General features: G+C 40.0%; 1 protein-coding gene across 2 annotated transcripts in view; it reads right to left on the bottom strand.

The window, feature by feature from the left end:
* Positions 1–552: 552 nt before the first annotated feature.
* The window catches only part of TRPC4 (transient receptor potential cation channel subfamily C member 4), a gene marked incomplete at its 5' end in the record, with an annotated part of 53421 nt that continues 37991 nt past the window's right edge, over positions 553–15982 (bottom strand). For both annotated transcript variants that reach the window (XM_082204671.1, XM_082204672.1), the window contains 7 exons: positions 553–2688; positions 3582–3671; positions 4769–4810; positions 6768–6962; positions 8097–8292; positions 11069–11382; positions 14097–14236. In XM_082204671.1, coding sequence (XP_082060797.1) covers positions 1993–2688; positions 3582–3671; positions 4769–4810; positions 6768–6962; positions 8097–8292; positions 11069–11382; positions 14097–14236 — 1673 coding nt within the window. In that variant the 3' untranslated portion in view covers positions 553–1992. The remainder of the gene's footprint in view (positions 2689–3581; positions 3672–4768; positions 4811–6767; positions 6963–8096; positions 8293–11068; positions 11383–14096; positions 14237–15982) is intronic.

The raw sequence follows: 15982 nt of genomic DNA, 5'->3' as shown, positions 1-15982 counted from the left end.
TCCCAGGCACAGAAAGCACAGTCATTTGCTACGCTGCCAATGAGGAAGACCTTCCTTCATCTAAGAGAGGGAGACTGCAACAACAGCACAGAGCATCATGCTACATGTGATGTGGGCCTGGTAGCAGGTTAATCATAACATTCAGCATAGAAGGTGCTGCCTCAGGTGTAGTGCGGACCAGAACCACATGAACAGATTTCAGGAAGGGTTGCCAGATCAGGAGTCTAAACCTGAATCCTAGGGGCAGCCCCTGGTGATGTCATAGGAGACGGCCCCCAGTGATGTCATAGGATGGGCTCTCATGATGTCATTAAGTATGATGCATTAAGTGTTAACCACAATGTCTAACCAATGAGAAACTCATAGAATAGTATAATTTTAAAGTTGGAAGGAAACTCTACAACTCTGCAAGGGAACTTTTGCTTTCAGTTGTCTATGCTCTCTGCCTTACCACAGCCATGCTTTATCACATGGTCAATTTACTGGAACAGATGTTCAGATATGAATGTAGTGTATATTAGTCTTTTTATAACATAAAACACCAGTCGTTGATGAGAAAGAAACAGACTGTTTAATTTCAAAAATTATTTTGGCTGACAGTAAAACACTTGTTTATGAAAATACTCTCAGATTAATAATATTGTACATTTAAAAGCCAACGGGTGGCATTCAACTTAGTTTTAGTCAGAGTATACCTACTGAAATTAATGGGGATAACACAGTCATGTTCACTAACTCCAATATGTCTACTCTAAGTAAAACTTAGTTGAATACCAGCCATCGTATTTATTGTGCAAAGAGTCAGAAAGGAGGCCACCAACATCTCGGAAAGGAGACTGATTCTGTTCAGATTTGTCTTTAGAAGATTTTGAATGATTGTCATAATTTGATAGCACATCAATTAGATTATTCTGAAGCACTCTTGTGTTGCTAGTGAAATACACTGGGATTATGAATGCAGAAGTGAAAAGAGACTTCTCGAAAGAGTACGGCTCACAGATTAATCTAAGCTTGAGTGTGTGTGGAGAGTCAGAACTGCTTCCAGGTTATCATTCTGAGACATTTTATAAAATATGCTCCCCACCCCCAACCCACACCATTGAGGGGTATGTGTGTGGCTTGGAGAGGCTAAGGATAGATTAACCCATTTTCCATCAAAATGCATGTGCAAAGTTGCTTTGATATGAGCATCTTCCACTAAAGAAGTCTTAGTATTTTATTTTGCTGCAGGGTTATATCTGAAGTTTTCAAATTTAAAAATTTGGTTGCAACATTTTTTAGGCATGGAAATGGTGGTCGCTAATAGGGTATACATAAATAACAAATTTACGCTATTTTACATAAATAGCAAAATGATTACTAGTAAATTATAGGCACTAACAATTTCAATAAATTATTTCACTGTTTAAAATTTAATTTATAAATAAGATTTCTAACTAGTTAAATAATTTTGGGTAAAGCCAGCTAAATCATATTCAGAGCAGACCCACCAAAATCAATTTATTTAAGTTGTCCGTTGCTTTCAATGGGTCAGAGTAGATATCCGACATTAATCATAGAGTAATATTGGCTATCACCCTTTGACAGAAAGCACTGACAATTCTCTCTCGTCCATTTTTAGGAATCCTAAAAAAAGGTTCATAAAGGCTCGCACCTTTGTTAAGCTACATTTATTTGCATAGAAAAATATTTACCATAGGCAATTAACTATCACAGGAGAGAAATGGCATTTATTTCAAATTGAAAAAGATAGCTAAAAAGTATCTGTGGGTTATTGCAACAGTACAAGAATACAAGATGCTCCCATTTAATAAAAAATGTAAAAGAAGCTGTGAAAGCTAAAGCAGGCTACAAAACAGAAGGCTCCTCCATTTCCTCTTCTTCACTGAGCTATGTTACAGCTATGTTGCCTCTGAATACATTGATTCTTTATTTTCTGATTTAAGCATCGCAACCACCAAGTGTGTTTCTATAGGCTTCTGCCTCCGCTCATCACAATCTTGTTGTCAGGTAATTGTCCTGAACACTTGTTTCTTGTTTCACAACAGAGTCACTACTACTGAAGTCCTGCTCATTGTCCGGAGAATCCTTTGGTGTGGGCAAATTAGCCTTCTTCATTTCAGAAGCAGCAACTTTCTCATCCACCTTTGAGTCCAGTGCCTCATTTCTGGCCTGATGATGAGTGCCTGCGGTACAGCTTTCGCTAAGATCCCGAATGTTGAGTTCACAGTTCACAACCAATGCTTTCACTCCCATTTCAGGAGTTTTCTCACATTCGTCTGCTTGTTGGCGGGAAACTTCTTCAGAAATCGAGTAAATACTGGTCCTTTGCTCAGCACTTTTGGATTGTCTATGAAAGAACCCAAACTTCTTCACGTCACTCACAAAATTCACTTTCCTATGCTTTTCCTTGGAGGAAACTCTTGTCATCATGGCTGACCCATTGCTGTGGCTGTGGGCTTCAGAGGCTCTTGCCACTGCTTTGGGGTGAATCATTGAAGTTATGTCAAAAAGGCTAAGGTTTCTCTTCTTAGTTTTCTCGTCTCCTCCATTTTCATTTCCTTCATCAGATTCCGGCAAAGAGGACTCTTCTCTGCTGACTTTTGAGGACTGTAAGTTAGACAGCTTGTTTCCTTTTAACAAACCCAGGACTTCAAAGCGGAAACTGGAAATATCTTGCTTTAACTCCTAAAACATTAGAAGAAAAATGCTATGCTTAACATGAAAGGAATTGTAAATAAATAAATAGCCACCCTTCATCCGATGATCTCAGGGCAGTTCACAAGATAAATGCTGAAATATCATTAAATTGCTATTTTAATAAGTATCTTGCTATTGCTATTTACGAGTAGCAGAAATGTTTTCGGCTGCTAAGAATTGACTATAGGGATGTCAGAAAGAGAGATAGAAGGAAGTCTAAGCTCACTTTCAGCAAATAATATAAGCTGTGAATATGTGTATTGAATTAGATGAAATATGGGAAAATTTAATAAAAAATATGTTTAAAAAAGAGAGAGAGAATTGAAACTTGGGTTTGGGGATGCAGTGTGGGTTTTGGAGGGGGAAGGGGGAAATAAATAAAAGTTCACTTGAGGCCATTTATAGTATTCCAAGTTCTCCCCCACTTAGTGAATTGTTTCACGCAAGGTGAATGCAGTCTGCCTATGGAAAGGGGCAAGAGACGTCATAAAGTTTAGCTCTCATGATTTTTTCACAAACCCTTCCCTGCTATGTTATGAGATCATTAAGTGGCAGTGTGTGGATTCCTGTCATGTTTACCTCACAAGGCATCCAGATTTCATGGGCTAGCTATGCTTCTACATCTTGGTTTACTTCTACATCCAGTAAACCCTGCAGACTCTCTGTGTTTCTATTTTTAATGTTTCATATTTGATATTAGACACTGTATGTGAAAATTGAAAATTGTTGCATTACAATGTATTTCACGTACGTTTTTGTGTGTAAATGCACTCAACATTCAGTGGCAAATATCTTAGATTATTCCCCACCACCACTACCACGTGAAGCTCTTTAATGTTTTGATTCATTGTTATTAAGGTGTCCAACATAAGAACAGTCACCTTAAAATTCTCTTCGGTCAAGCCCTCTTCAGTTTTAGCATCTCTTATCATTGCAGCCACGTATCTCTTAACCAGATTTCTCATGACCTCCTGGAAGATAAGAACAGTCCAATTTTGACATCACTTCTAACTGTGCTGCTTGACATTTGATGAATCAGAAATTTCATCACCTTCTGCTTTAAATTATGCCATTACAAAAAAGGACTAAAAAAATCATTATATGTAGAGTAATTGCCAGCTGGTCACTTTTCTGGGAAACAGATTCTGCCACACAGGAGTTGTAGGGATCCAAGGGAACCTGTCTTCATTCTGACCCTTGTTTATAGAAAAATTAAATTTGTGCAGGTGCCATGTTTTGAACTGAGCTGAAGGGCCACAACAGCCCTTAGCTTTGGCCCCTGACTTGCTCTAGCACAAGTTGAGACATCGGCAAAAATGTCATTAATTCTCACAGTGAATGGCACTGCTCACTCCCATTTACTTGTGATCTGACAAGTGCCAGTCATTGAGATGCATAAGGGAGGCAATGTTACATAGACACAGTTGATCTTCACACTTTACTTGTGTTAACAGTTGGGAGAAAGCAATTGAAGTAAATACATTTGAAAGTAGCTTGAATTAGCCCAAAGGTGGATGCTGTCCATTACTTTCAATGAGACGATCATCTGGTTGTACAACCAGATATTCAAGCAAGTGGGGATGCCTTCCTGGCTTTCAATGAGATGTGCACCTGCATATATAGTGGTACCTTGGTTCTCAAACTTAATCCGTTCTGGGAGTCCGTTTGATTCCTGAAATGGTTCGAAAACCAAGGTACAGCTTCCGATTGGCTGCAGGAGCTCCCTGCACTGAATCAGAAGCCGCGTCGGATGTTCGGCTTCCAAAAAACGTTCGCAAACCAGAACATTTACTTCTGGGTTTGTGGCATTCAGGAGCCAAGCCGTTTGAGTACCAAGATACAACTGTATATTCATTTGCAAATTCCCCAGGCACTAAGGTTTGCAGCTGCAACTGGAAGCATTTATTCTTGGACAGCTTTGGGCAGAAGATAAGCTCGAATAATTGTATCCAACAATGGAATGGCAATATCTATGTTGGAAACTAAATCGGTATCCTATCTTGAGTGACATCCTGAGCAAAATGCTCAATTCCTTCTGGTAAAAAAAGTAAAAGATGAGATTGGTTACCTGATACTGATTATGCCTTCTCAAATTATCAGCTGCACGCCTCTGAAAATAAAGAACATAAATTAGCTGGAATGATATTTGAAAAGCAATTATGTCTGAATAGCAGAAATGTCCACCATGCTCAAAATCATCCACAAAAGGTCTGCCTCAAAATTAGGCTTAATTTGATGCAAACCTTTTGTTAAAAAGATAATATCCAAGGAAGAATATGAATAGTGTTACATCTTAATGTGAAGTCATGTCAATTTTACAGGAAAGACCCATTCACAAGAGCTCCCAAATTAAACCTTTTACTTCAAGGAAAGTAATACTTGGCTAAGAGTGATGGCCAAAGAAGAAGAGAAGAAGAAGATTGATTGCTTAAGACAGCTGCAAAATGATGAGTAGAAGTGAACATGGATCAACTTCAGTGTCCAGGAAAGGCATTAGGATTTTGAAAACAGAGGCCACATTCAGACTACAGTGGTACCTTGGGTTAAGTACTTAATTTGTTCCGGAGGTCTGTACTTAACCTGAAACTGTTCTTAACCTGAAGCACCACTTTAGCTAATGGGGCCTCCTGCTGCTGCCGCGCCACCGGAGTACCATTTCTGTTCTCATCCTGAAGCAAAGTTCTTAACCTGAAGCACTATTTCTGGGTTAGTGGAGTCTGTAACCTGAAGCATATGTAACCTGAAGCGTATGTAACCCGAGGTACCACTGTACTTCTTGGATCTAGCCCTGGCTCATGGAAATTGGACAGTGTAGGCAGAGCAGATATGAGGCAGTCAATAAAGAGAAACTTTGACTGAAAATTTTGTGTGTGTGTGTGTGTGTGTGTGTGTGTGTGTGTGTGTGTGTGTTAGGGGTGACATAAGACCTTATGGAGAATGTGCATATAATCTGCCCATGAAGAAGGAATTGTGTTCATTTCCTGGTCAATATACATAAACCAGCATGCATGTATCAATTGCATTTTGTACATTCTCCAGTCAGTATGCATAGCCTCCAAGAAACATGCTCTTGTCTTTTTTAATCTATCTCTTGTTCAGAATTTTGAAATCTGTGCCCCCCCCCCGCCCTCTGCTTCTGGCCCACTGCCTAATCTTACACGGCTTACAACATGCCTTCCCTGTGACCAGCCAAGCATTGGAAAGAGGGGGTAGGTCTGCAGATATTTATTCTGTTGGGGATTGTGCAGAATGGACAGAGAGTGCACAAAATGCAGTTGGAGAGATTTAGTTTTTTCCCAAAGGCCTATTGGGGTGGGGGGTGGGGTTGCATTTATTGACCAGGAAAGGTGCACAATTCTCTCTTCATGGGCAGATTCTTCAGGAGGTCTAGTGAATGAGCACAATGGCCAGTTCTTATGCATATTAACTGCTCATCTTACATTGCACCTAACATATACATTTAGGAAAAATATCCTTTGTAATGAGGAAAAGAAAGTGGCAAAATAGTGACTTGGGAGATGCATGACTACAGTCGTGCTGTGTGTGTGTGTGTGTGTGTGTGTGTGTGTGTGCATGCGTGTGCAATTCCACACTTTATATGGCAGTTAACTCGGGCTGACTATTGAATGTCCAACCCTGACTCCCTGATGTGTGTATTAATATGATACACATGCACAAACATTACTAATTCAGCAGTCTTTTTACATGATAGTAAGTCGGGAGTTCCCATCCATAGCTTTTTGGTAATGAAAACCATCATTGGGGATTGTTTGGGGGAAAGTTATTTTAAGATGTCAAAGTTACGGTATGTCTTTCCAAATTCATAACACCTGACTCATTATTTTGGTGGTGATGGGCAACACCGATCAGTTCTGGTTTCCCTTAAGCAGAAAAGGGAAGGGGTTGATATTTTCATTTTGTGCTTGTCTCCCAACAGTGGTATGAGATAGATGGAAAATAGTAGTGCCCAGGATAGCTTTTGCCCAACATGCTGGTGTCTAATATCTATGATAACACCTAAACATAAAGAAAGGCAGGTGGTGAGGAAAACGGCAATTTTTGCTTACCCCAATTGTTCCAAAACTTTCAGGTTTCTTTCTGATTTTTTTCCTGAACACTTGTCTCCACAGCCATCTGATCAGGTACCAGAGAGATTTGGGACTTGGTATGACGTTAAACGGAGTAGGCAGAGTCCCTCCTTCTTCGAAGTAACTCATCCAAAGTTTTGTTCGAGCAAATTTCCATTCAATGTCTGCATGATCCTGAATACAGGAAATATGGAAACATATTTTCATTTCTTATTGGAGAGATCGGGAATTCTTCCTCTCTACACAGGTGCTGAAAACCATTTTAGTCCATCAGGTATGTTGGACCAGCTAATGGACTAAACTGTTTTTATCTTGTCTCCTTTGCTTTTAAAGCAAAAGTTTGAGTTATTTTTATTCTAGAAATTGGACCCAATTTGGATCACAACTGTGTTACAATGGGAAAGGAACCTCCTCAAGTTGTTACTCTATACCAAATTAGAATCCCCAGTAGCTTTTTTAGGGGAAGCACAATTATGTGGGGAGATCAAATCATGGATTTTCCACATAACTTTTACTTTTGTTCTAGGGAAGGGGGAAATAGATATAGATCTTGAAGGCAGAGAATATCTTTTTCAAAACCTGATCTGTAAAGCTACTTGAGGAGCCTTTTCTGCTGAAGAGGAGGATGGGAAATAGTGAATAAACAAGGACACAGCAGTTAAAAGTAAAGAAAGAAGTAGGACAAAAGTAGGTGTGTTCAATGTACGATAAGTAAAGCAAACTGAATGGTATGGAGAAGAATGTAGGGGGAAAGGAAAGAACAAATGAAGGAAAACAGAAATGAGAATAATGGGAAGAAGATAGAAAAACCTAGGCAGATTTGGTCTTCTCAGTACAAGGAAAAATTAAAGTATGAATGTAAGTTGATGAAACTGAGAAGCATCTAGAAGAGAATCAAATGTATATAAGAGAATATAGGTCTAATAAGATGGCTGGCTAGGAACAGCAAGTCAGTAAGACTTTGGCATAATTTGGCAAAACTAGAAATCTCAGCTTTCTTGCTTAGAAAAGTAGGTTCTTTATATGTCCCCCAATGTTGAATACTGATTGAAGTAAGAGATGCTGGGTGCTAAATACCAAATGGTATGCAAAGCCAGACTTATTTAATTTTGCACCTGGTGAAAAATTATTCTTGCTAGAATGCTCAGGTAGCTGATTTCTGCTTCTTTGGAGGCTAGAGCACATTCTAGGGAACCTAATTTTGTAAGCATACATAAGCACAGGATTATTGTTCTCAAACAGCTGGAATTTTGGTCAACTGACAGATATGGCTTTCAAAGTGAACAAGAATCAAACCAAGGAACTGACAGCAATGAGCTGATAGGAATTGTTCATCATAGCTATCAACATGTTGAGAAGGACGACCAGAGAGATGACATTGTAGGTCCCAAACATGGTGGCCCCAACAAACTCAGTGAATTCATGTCGTGCGTCTACATTGGTCACATAAAGGTTGATGAGCCCAAACACGGACCAAAACAGTGACTGGAGAGTTTCAAACAAACTGCAAAAAAAGAAAGAAAGAAAAGGAAAAGTCTTAAAGAAAACAGAAGCATCTCATTTGTTTTAAATACTACATCCTCACCCCAAACTTTAATTAAAACCTTTAAACTTAAAACAGCAAATGAGACATTTAAATGCAATTAAGTTATAGCCCAGTTCTAGGCTGTGATCACTGGGATTCGAGCATTGATTAGCACATGGGGAAATCAGGTCCTCTTGCAAAACCTCAATGGATCATAAAGGGATTTTGGATAACAGGGAAATAGCAAAGAGGGAGGGTGGGGCAGGCTATCTATCATCCCTGGCATAGCATCCTAAGGGCACATTGGTACCAGTGGAAACAGTGCAGCTATATAGGACTTGGTGGCTTTTACATGGCACTAGATTAGGTATTGAAATGCAAATTGGGGCTTGAAGTTCAGTACTGCAATTAGGGTGAAACTAGATGTTACAAATAAACACTGAGCTGCCGCTGAAAAACATCACCCCCAACTGAAGTCCCCCCCTCCGTACTTATATATGTGCTGACATCATCATGCTTTGTATCTCCCCAGCTACTGCAGCCAATTATGCTGCCTACATGCAGGAAAACGCACAGGATGAGAATGCATCTGTACACGATGTAAGTTTTGCTGCATGTTACAGAGAGGAATAACTTGAAACAATGCTGTCACTTTGGGTGGCAGCTCCTTTTCATCATAACGTCTAGATCTCCTATTACATTTCCTCAGTCAAATTTTTGGTACTGATTCTTTCACATCTGGGGTTTTTTTTAGCAGCATTAAAGGTATGAGTCATAAGAATATAAGCAAAGCCTGCTGGATCAGGCCAAACTTCCAAGAGACTGCGATCTACTCCCACTATAAAAAAACTGGCAGTGATCTACCCATCAAAGTTGTTCAGCTTTTTTTAGGGGGGCAATCGGGGTCCCAGGATTGACCAGGGACACTCCGCGATCGGCCAGTAAATCGCGATTGACCTGTTGGACACCCCTGGCCTACAGAATCCTGCTCTCACAGTGGTCAACCACATGCCTGTGGGGAGCCCACAAGAAGGATTTGAGGACAAAGAACCCTCTCCCCTCATGTGGTATCCAGAAACTGGTATTCAGAAGCATTACTGCCTCTGGTCATGGAGGACAGCACAAACCATCGTGGCTAGTAGTCGTCAATAGCCTTCTCCTCCAGGAATTTGTCTAATCTTTGTTTAAAGCCATCTAAATCAGTGACCATGACTGCCTCACATTGAAGCGAGTTCCATAGTTTAACTATGTGTTGTATGAAGAAGTACAGTGGTACCTCGGTTTTCAAATGTCTCCGCTGACGAACATTTCGGTTTTCGAACATGCCTCGGAAGTCGAACATGTCACATGGCTTCCACTGAGTGCAAGATCCTGAGGCCTAGCTGTTGGCTATTGAGTTTTCAGTTTTTCAATGTTTCAGAACTCGAAAGGTCTTCCAAAACAGATTACGTTCAAAAATCGAAGTACCACTGTACCTTATTTTATCTGTCCTGAATTTTCCAGCATTCAGCTTCATGAGATTTCCATAGGTTTTAGTGAGATGACAGTGGGAGATTTTTCCCCCTCTCTAGCCACTTTCTCCATGCCATGCATAGTTGCATAAATTTCTATCATGTCACCTCTTGCTCTTCTTTTCTCTAAACATTTTGGTTACCCTTTTCTGACGCTTTCCCAGACAGCAGTTAATATAGTGCTATATTCCCCACAAGAATCCAACAATGCCTATTCCTATGTAAGACTGAGCTGGAATTTCTCACTTGAACTCTTTTGGCTCAGATAGGCTTGTGGGTGCCTTCATCTTTTGTGTGTGTGTGTGTGTGTGTGTGTGTGTGTGTCAGCAGTGTCAGCAGCAGCAGCAGCAGCAGCAATATCCCTTCCTGTGGCTGTCATTCCCACCCATCCCAAGAAAATCTGCTGCACACTATGTCATGACCTAGTATCACATCTAGGAAATTTATGGGGCAGACTGCTTTTCTGGGGCAACTACCGTTTTTCTTCCAGAAGCCCCCATCCACAGTGTGATGCAGCATCATTCAACAGTGTCCTGGCAGCAAAACTGTGACCACATATTCCAAAACTTTTGTTTAGGAACATCTCTTACCCCCAAGTTACTGATCACTGAATTGGCAGTAATTAATCAAAATGAAAGGTAATCATTTTTGATTAATGCTTCCAGAGGTAAACTCCATCCCTTCCAGTCATAAAGTCATCCCAGTCCCTGAAATTTGCAGAAGTCCCTTTTGGTTCTAGAAAGTGTACTTATGGCCCCTTCTGTTTTCCACCAATGAAATGAAGAGTGGTTAAGCAGAAGCAATTATAGGAACGGAAAACGTGTTATGTTTCCTCTGCAACCTCATTGTGCCCAAAGGAAGCCTAATTCATCATCTGTACAAGCTATCATAGCATTTTAAAACATCCTTCCCCAACTCTGTGCTCTCCACGTGTTTCTAACTACAACCCCCATCATCCCAGACCACTGATCATATTGGTCTCTCCAGCAGAGAATTAGTCACCAGACAGTTTTGACGTAGTCTAGCTCACATTATTATTGTTGTCAATCAATAGTTTTTGGTCAATGTTATGACCAAACCTTTAAGTATCAGTTTGTTGCCTTGTATGTTGTGCATTTAAATTCTTTCCTTAAAATGAAAGCAGTTTGCCGCCCTAGACAACTCTTTAGCAACAAATCAACATGGAGCACTGTGCAATACAAAAAGAATACTATGAATCATTTAAGTAGGAAATGCTAACTTACGTTGAAAATGCATTATTTTGATTTTCACACCGAATCCCTTTACAGCGATTGGCATCATTTGTTTCATAATAGAAATATAGCTGGTTAAGTCCATTTGCAAAAGCTAGCAGCACAAGACAGTAGATGAAAAGAAACTTTAAAATGTCCAGTAACATTCTTCCAAGAGAGATCTGCAATGGTCCCAGATGAGAATTTGCAGTGAATAATGAGATCAGGCGCAGAGAACTAAAGATGTTTGCAATAGCAAACAGTGCCTCAGCCACCAGTGTTGGGTGCCACATATCCCAGCTCTGTCTTGGGAGCAGCCCACTGTACTGAAAACAATAGAGTTATGCAAAATTAGCAAGGTCTTTCCCCAACAATACAAAAACCATTATGTTCTGCAATCACTTTTCATTTCAGCAAGACCATACTCTTCCAAGACAGACCCTCAATGAGTAATTGTTAGATGTGACTCCTTTCATTTGCTGCTTCACAATCCTTTTGAGAATACAGTGGTACCTTGTTTCTCAAACGCCTTGGTACTCAAACAACTTGGAACCCAAACACTGCAAACCCGGAAGTAAGTGTTCCGGTTTGCAAACTCTTTTCGATAGCCGAACTTGCTCCATTTTGAGTGTTACGCTTCCGATTTGAGTGCCACACTTCCGTTTTGAGTGTTACACTGAGGTCTGCCAGTTTTTGCTATTTATTTTGCATTTTTGTTTCTGTGGCTTTTTGTTTTGTTTTTGTGACTGTGTGGAACCCAGTTCAGCTACTGATTGATTGATTGTGTGACTGCAGTACATTGTTTCTTGTTTTCATTTTATGGATCAATGGTCTCATTGGATAGTAAAATTCATGTTAAATTGCTGCTTTAGGGGCTGTTTTTAAAAGTCTGGAATGGATTAATCCATTTTGCAATACTTTCTATGGGAAAGTGCACCTTGGTTTTGGAATGGACTTCTGGAACAGGTTAAGTTTGAGAACCAAGGTACCACTGTAATAATAATAATAATAATAATAATAATAATAATAATAATAATAATAAAAATGTGTACCCTGTCCATCTGACTGGGTTGCCCCAGCCACTGTGGGTGGCTTCCAACACATTTAAAAACAATATTTTGTGAGGTACCCTATATTCTGAACAGATGAACAGTCCTTCCCCTGTAATTGTGACCAGACCACTCCCCTGGAAATTCCCCACAGATAGTTATTCTATGTTTTGTTTCTGAATATACATCTTCCAGAATATACACCTTCTTCACAAAAGCTAACTGGCCAGAACTAGGTAGATATTTTGACATGTTACACTCTACAGTCATTGAGAAAGAGAGAGCAGTCTCTAAATAAATTTCTAAAACATCACCTACACTATGCTGCAAAATTGAAGTTAAAACATCACAAATCTCTTGCAATGCTGGCAGTCCTGTGTCCAGGACACTCATTATCTGTGCTATCCAACAAAGTCTGTATAATCCATGTTCCAAAGTTAATTGTCTTTTATGACCACTGGATGGTGACCCCACTGGGAACAGTAATCCAGTCAGAGAAAAATGGTGGCAGACTATGTTTAGGGCACCTTTTCTAGCCCCTCCCCCTTTTTGGAGCCAGCAGAGTGGATCCTAAATAGGACTGCTCAGTCATGGATACAGCTGTTGAGCTACTCAACTGCCTCATTCCTTGAGTTGGAACAAATGAATCTGTATTCACTGCCCATGTGCCGGTTCATGACGAGGGGCTTCCAGATTTCACAGTCCTGCCCCGTTACCATTTGCCGATTGCCATGGGACTTCTTTCGGTCCGGGATGGGCTTTTGGAAGACGCCTGTGCATGAATTTGTTTTATGTTGCAGTATTCACAGTAAGGCTTTATTCCGATGGCATATCAGAATGATATCACAACGACCAGTAGGTTCTTATCTGCTGCAGCCTTCATCCGCCTTCACAGCCATTGTAACATACCACTTGTTATCTTCTGCCTGTTCTGCCGTTGAGGACGTCTTGGATTATTCCTTGTCTCCCTTTGACCTTACTGCCTTGGGTGACCCTGCTAGGAGTACGAGACTCCCAATGGCTTTGTTCAAAGGGTCATAGGAACGTGCAAGTCCAGACAATGTGATGATACAGCAAGTGAGACATCAGAAATGGAACTGAACTGGTATATAAATTAATACATCTCCACAAGCAGGCTGGATTTTACTGGTCTCAGATACCTATAAAGTTTAACCTGAAATTGAATCCAGTCAAGATGTGCCTTGCAGGCTCTTGAGTTGGGGGAATGAGTAGATTTCCTGTTCTTGTTGGGATTGCTCTCCCTTGGAGAGTTCAGGTATGTTGTTTGAGAGATACTCCCTGATCTGATTTCATTTCACGAATCAATAGAAATTATTCAGGAAACTGTGACATTTGATTTCCTTAACAGTGAATTTCCATTTTGCTTTTGTTCACTCTAAAAATTCTAATTCAGAATGGGCATTTTCCACAATGAGCCAAAACTTTTGTTTAGGATTATCTCTTATCCGAAGGGACACAGGTGGCGCTGTGGGTTAAACCACAGAGCCTAGGACTTGCCGATCAGAAGGTCAGCGGTTCGAATCCCCGCAACGGGGTGAGCTCCCATTGATCGGTCCTTGCTCCTGCCAACCTAGCAGTTCGAAAGCATGTCAAAGTGCAAGTAGATAAATAGGTACCTCTCCGGCAGGAAAGTAAACGGCATTTCCGTGCGCTGCTCTGGTTTGCCAGAAGTGGCTTAGTCATGCTTAGCCACATGACCCGGAAGCTGTATGCCGGCTCCCTCGGCCAAGAAAGCAAGATGAGCGCCACAACCCCAGAGTCGGCCACGACTGGACCTAATGGTCAGGGGTCCCTTTACCTTTATCTCTTATCCCCAAGTTACTGATTACTGAATTGGCAGTTATTAATCAACAAAGAAAGGCAATATAAAGAGAACAGATCTTGAAAAAGGGAAAACAACAATAAAATCACATTCAAAGTAAATGTCAAGTATACAGTATATTCACAATATGAATAGATGTCTTGATTACCTTTGAAAATGCAACAATTTTTAAAGATATTGTTGCCAGGTACAATGAGTTCATTACAAAATCCATCAGGTTCCACCAGTCATGAATATAATCCTGCAGGCCACCATCCCACATTTGTTTAATTTCACCCCAGATAAACCCTGCAAATATAGAAAGCAGTGATATAAGTTAGTTGTATGAATTGCTTAAGCTGTTGTGTTTATTTACTTAAAATGAAATAAAAGCACAAGACATTTTAAGCATGCTCAGCTACAACCATAATAGCCATTACAATCTATTAGTCACATATATTGTTATTTTTCATTTGTGATTCACGTTTCATATATATATATGGCATAATCAACGGGAAATTTTCCAGTGCAGTCCCACGGAAGAGAACAGGAGCTGCAGCAACAATGGTTACTATTCTGCTCACCATGTACTTTGGTTCCACTGACTGTAGCCTAAAGGCAATGGGGAGAACTACTCTGTGAATTCAGGTTCAAATTTATAACTGCTTTTCAGACTTTGATTTTTGACCTTTAAACAACACTTCCTGAAATTTAGCACTAGTGGTCACCTGCTGTTTAAATGGCACTTCAGAGGAACTGCATGTGATGAAAAACTCAGTCACCTAAAGTGAAATTTATTGTTGGGAAATAATTGTTTTATTACTATTCACAGCAACGAACACCACCTTTTTGTTTTCCATAGCACTCATAACTGATTTAAGACACTCATTCTGGGAAACAGCTAATAGGAAACACTTATCAGATGTTATGCATACAGGCAGCTTTGCTTGACCAAATCAGGATATATTTCAAGCAGCTAATAAATTTCAGTGTGGCTGATATACCTTGGAAAATAATAGTTCTAGGGAGAGAATGTAAAGAGCCTTTTAGGGTGTAATCCAGTACTCAATATCCTTCAGTTGAGGGGCTAAAGGATTTGGTGACAACCATGGTAGATGCCACTCCAAAAATACAGGTGAAATGGCCAAAACAGGGCAGACATAGGTGAGATGTGGGTGGCACAGGAGAGTAAAATACTTGGATCAAATCCTATACCCTTAGAATTTTACAACAGCCACAGACCTGCTGCAAATAACTTTTCTCCCATTGTATTTTTTTTAAAGACTAGGCAACTTCCTGTGCCATCACAAGAGTGTAGGATGTGAACTCAGAATCCAGTTACAGCATATTGCTGCCATATATAATTCCCCAAAAGAGATACCATAACTCAAGATGACAGGGTGAACACAACATGGGATTTGGTTATATATTTTTGTGCACATTTAGGAGTTCTCAAGAAGGAGCCATTAAATTCCAGCTTTTTCTCCATCACATTCACACATTCCCAAAACATTGCTAATGGTCTTTTTGATCATCATGAATAGCAGTAACTGGAATCATTGCAGCTAGGGCCAAAATAATAATGCCAAATGTATTCAGCAAAAGGACTTGAAAGTTAAGCGCATGCTTAAATCTCTTCTGTTGATTGAAATCAGTGGGTGAAAAATAACATATGAGATGGTAAGCTGATCAGAAAAAGGCCAGGAGTAAAGAGAGGTCAGCACTTCCTTCCATGTAACTACTTTGTTGAAAACGGCAACCGACTGGGGCTGATTTTAGTTGTTGTTTTTTATTTCTAAAGAGAAACTTGCCAAGACCTTATTAATGTGCACTTGCACGAAAACACAGAGTTTGACAGTCTATCTTTTGCTCTACTGGTAATCCTCTCTCTCCCCTTCATCTCCGGTAATCTAGCAAAACCAATAAACATTAACCTATATTGTCTCAATACTAAGGTCAGTGACACCAGCAATTATTTTAGGGGAATGTCGCAAGATGTTTAGTGGTATTTACAAAGAAGAATGGTAGCCTCTTTACGGGAAACAAACATTTTGA

Source organism: Podarcis vaucheri (assembly GCF_965113315.1).
Source record: "Podarcis vaucheri genome assembly, chromosome: 17".
Classification (NCBI taxonomy): domain Eukaryota; kingdom Metazoa; phylum Chordata; class Lepidosauria; order Squamata; family Lacertidae; genus Podarcis; species Podarcis vaucheri.
The sequence above is the reverse complement of the archived record's forward strand: the minus strand, read 5'-3'. Positions and strand labels throughout refer to the sequence as shown.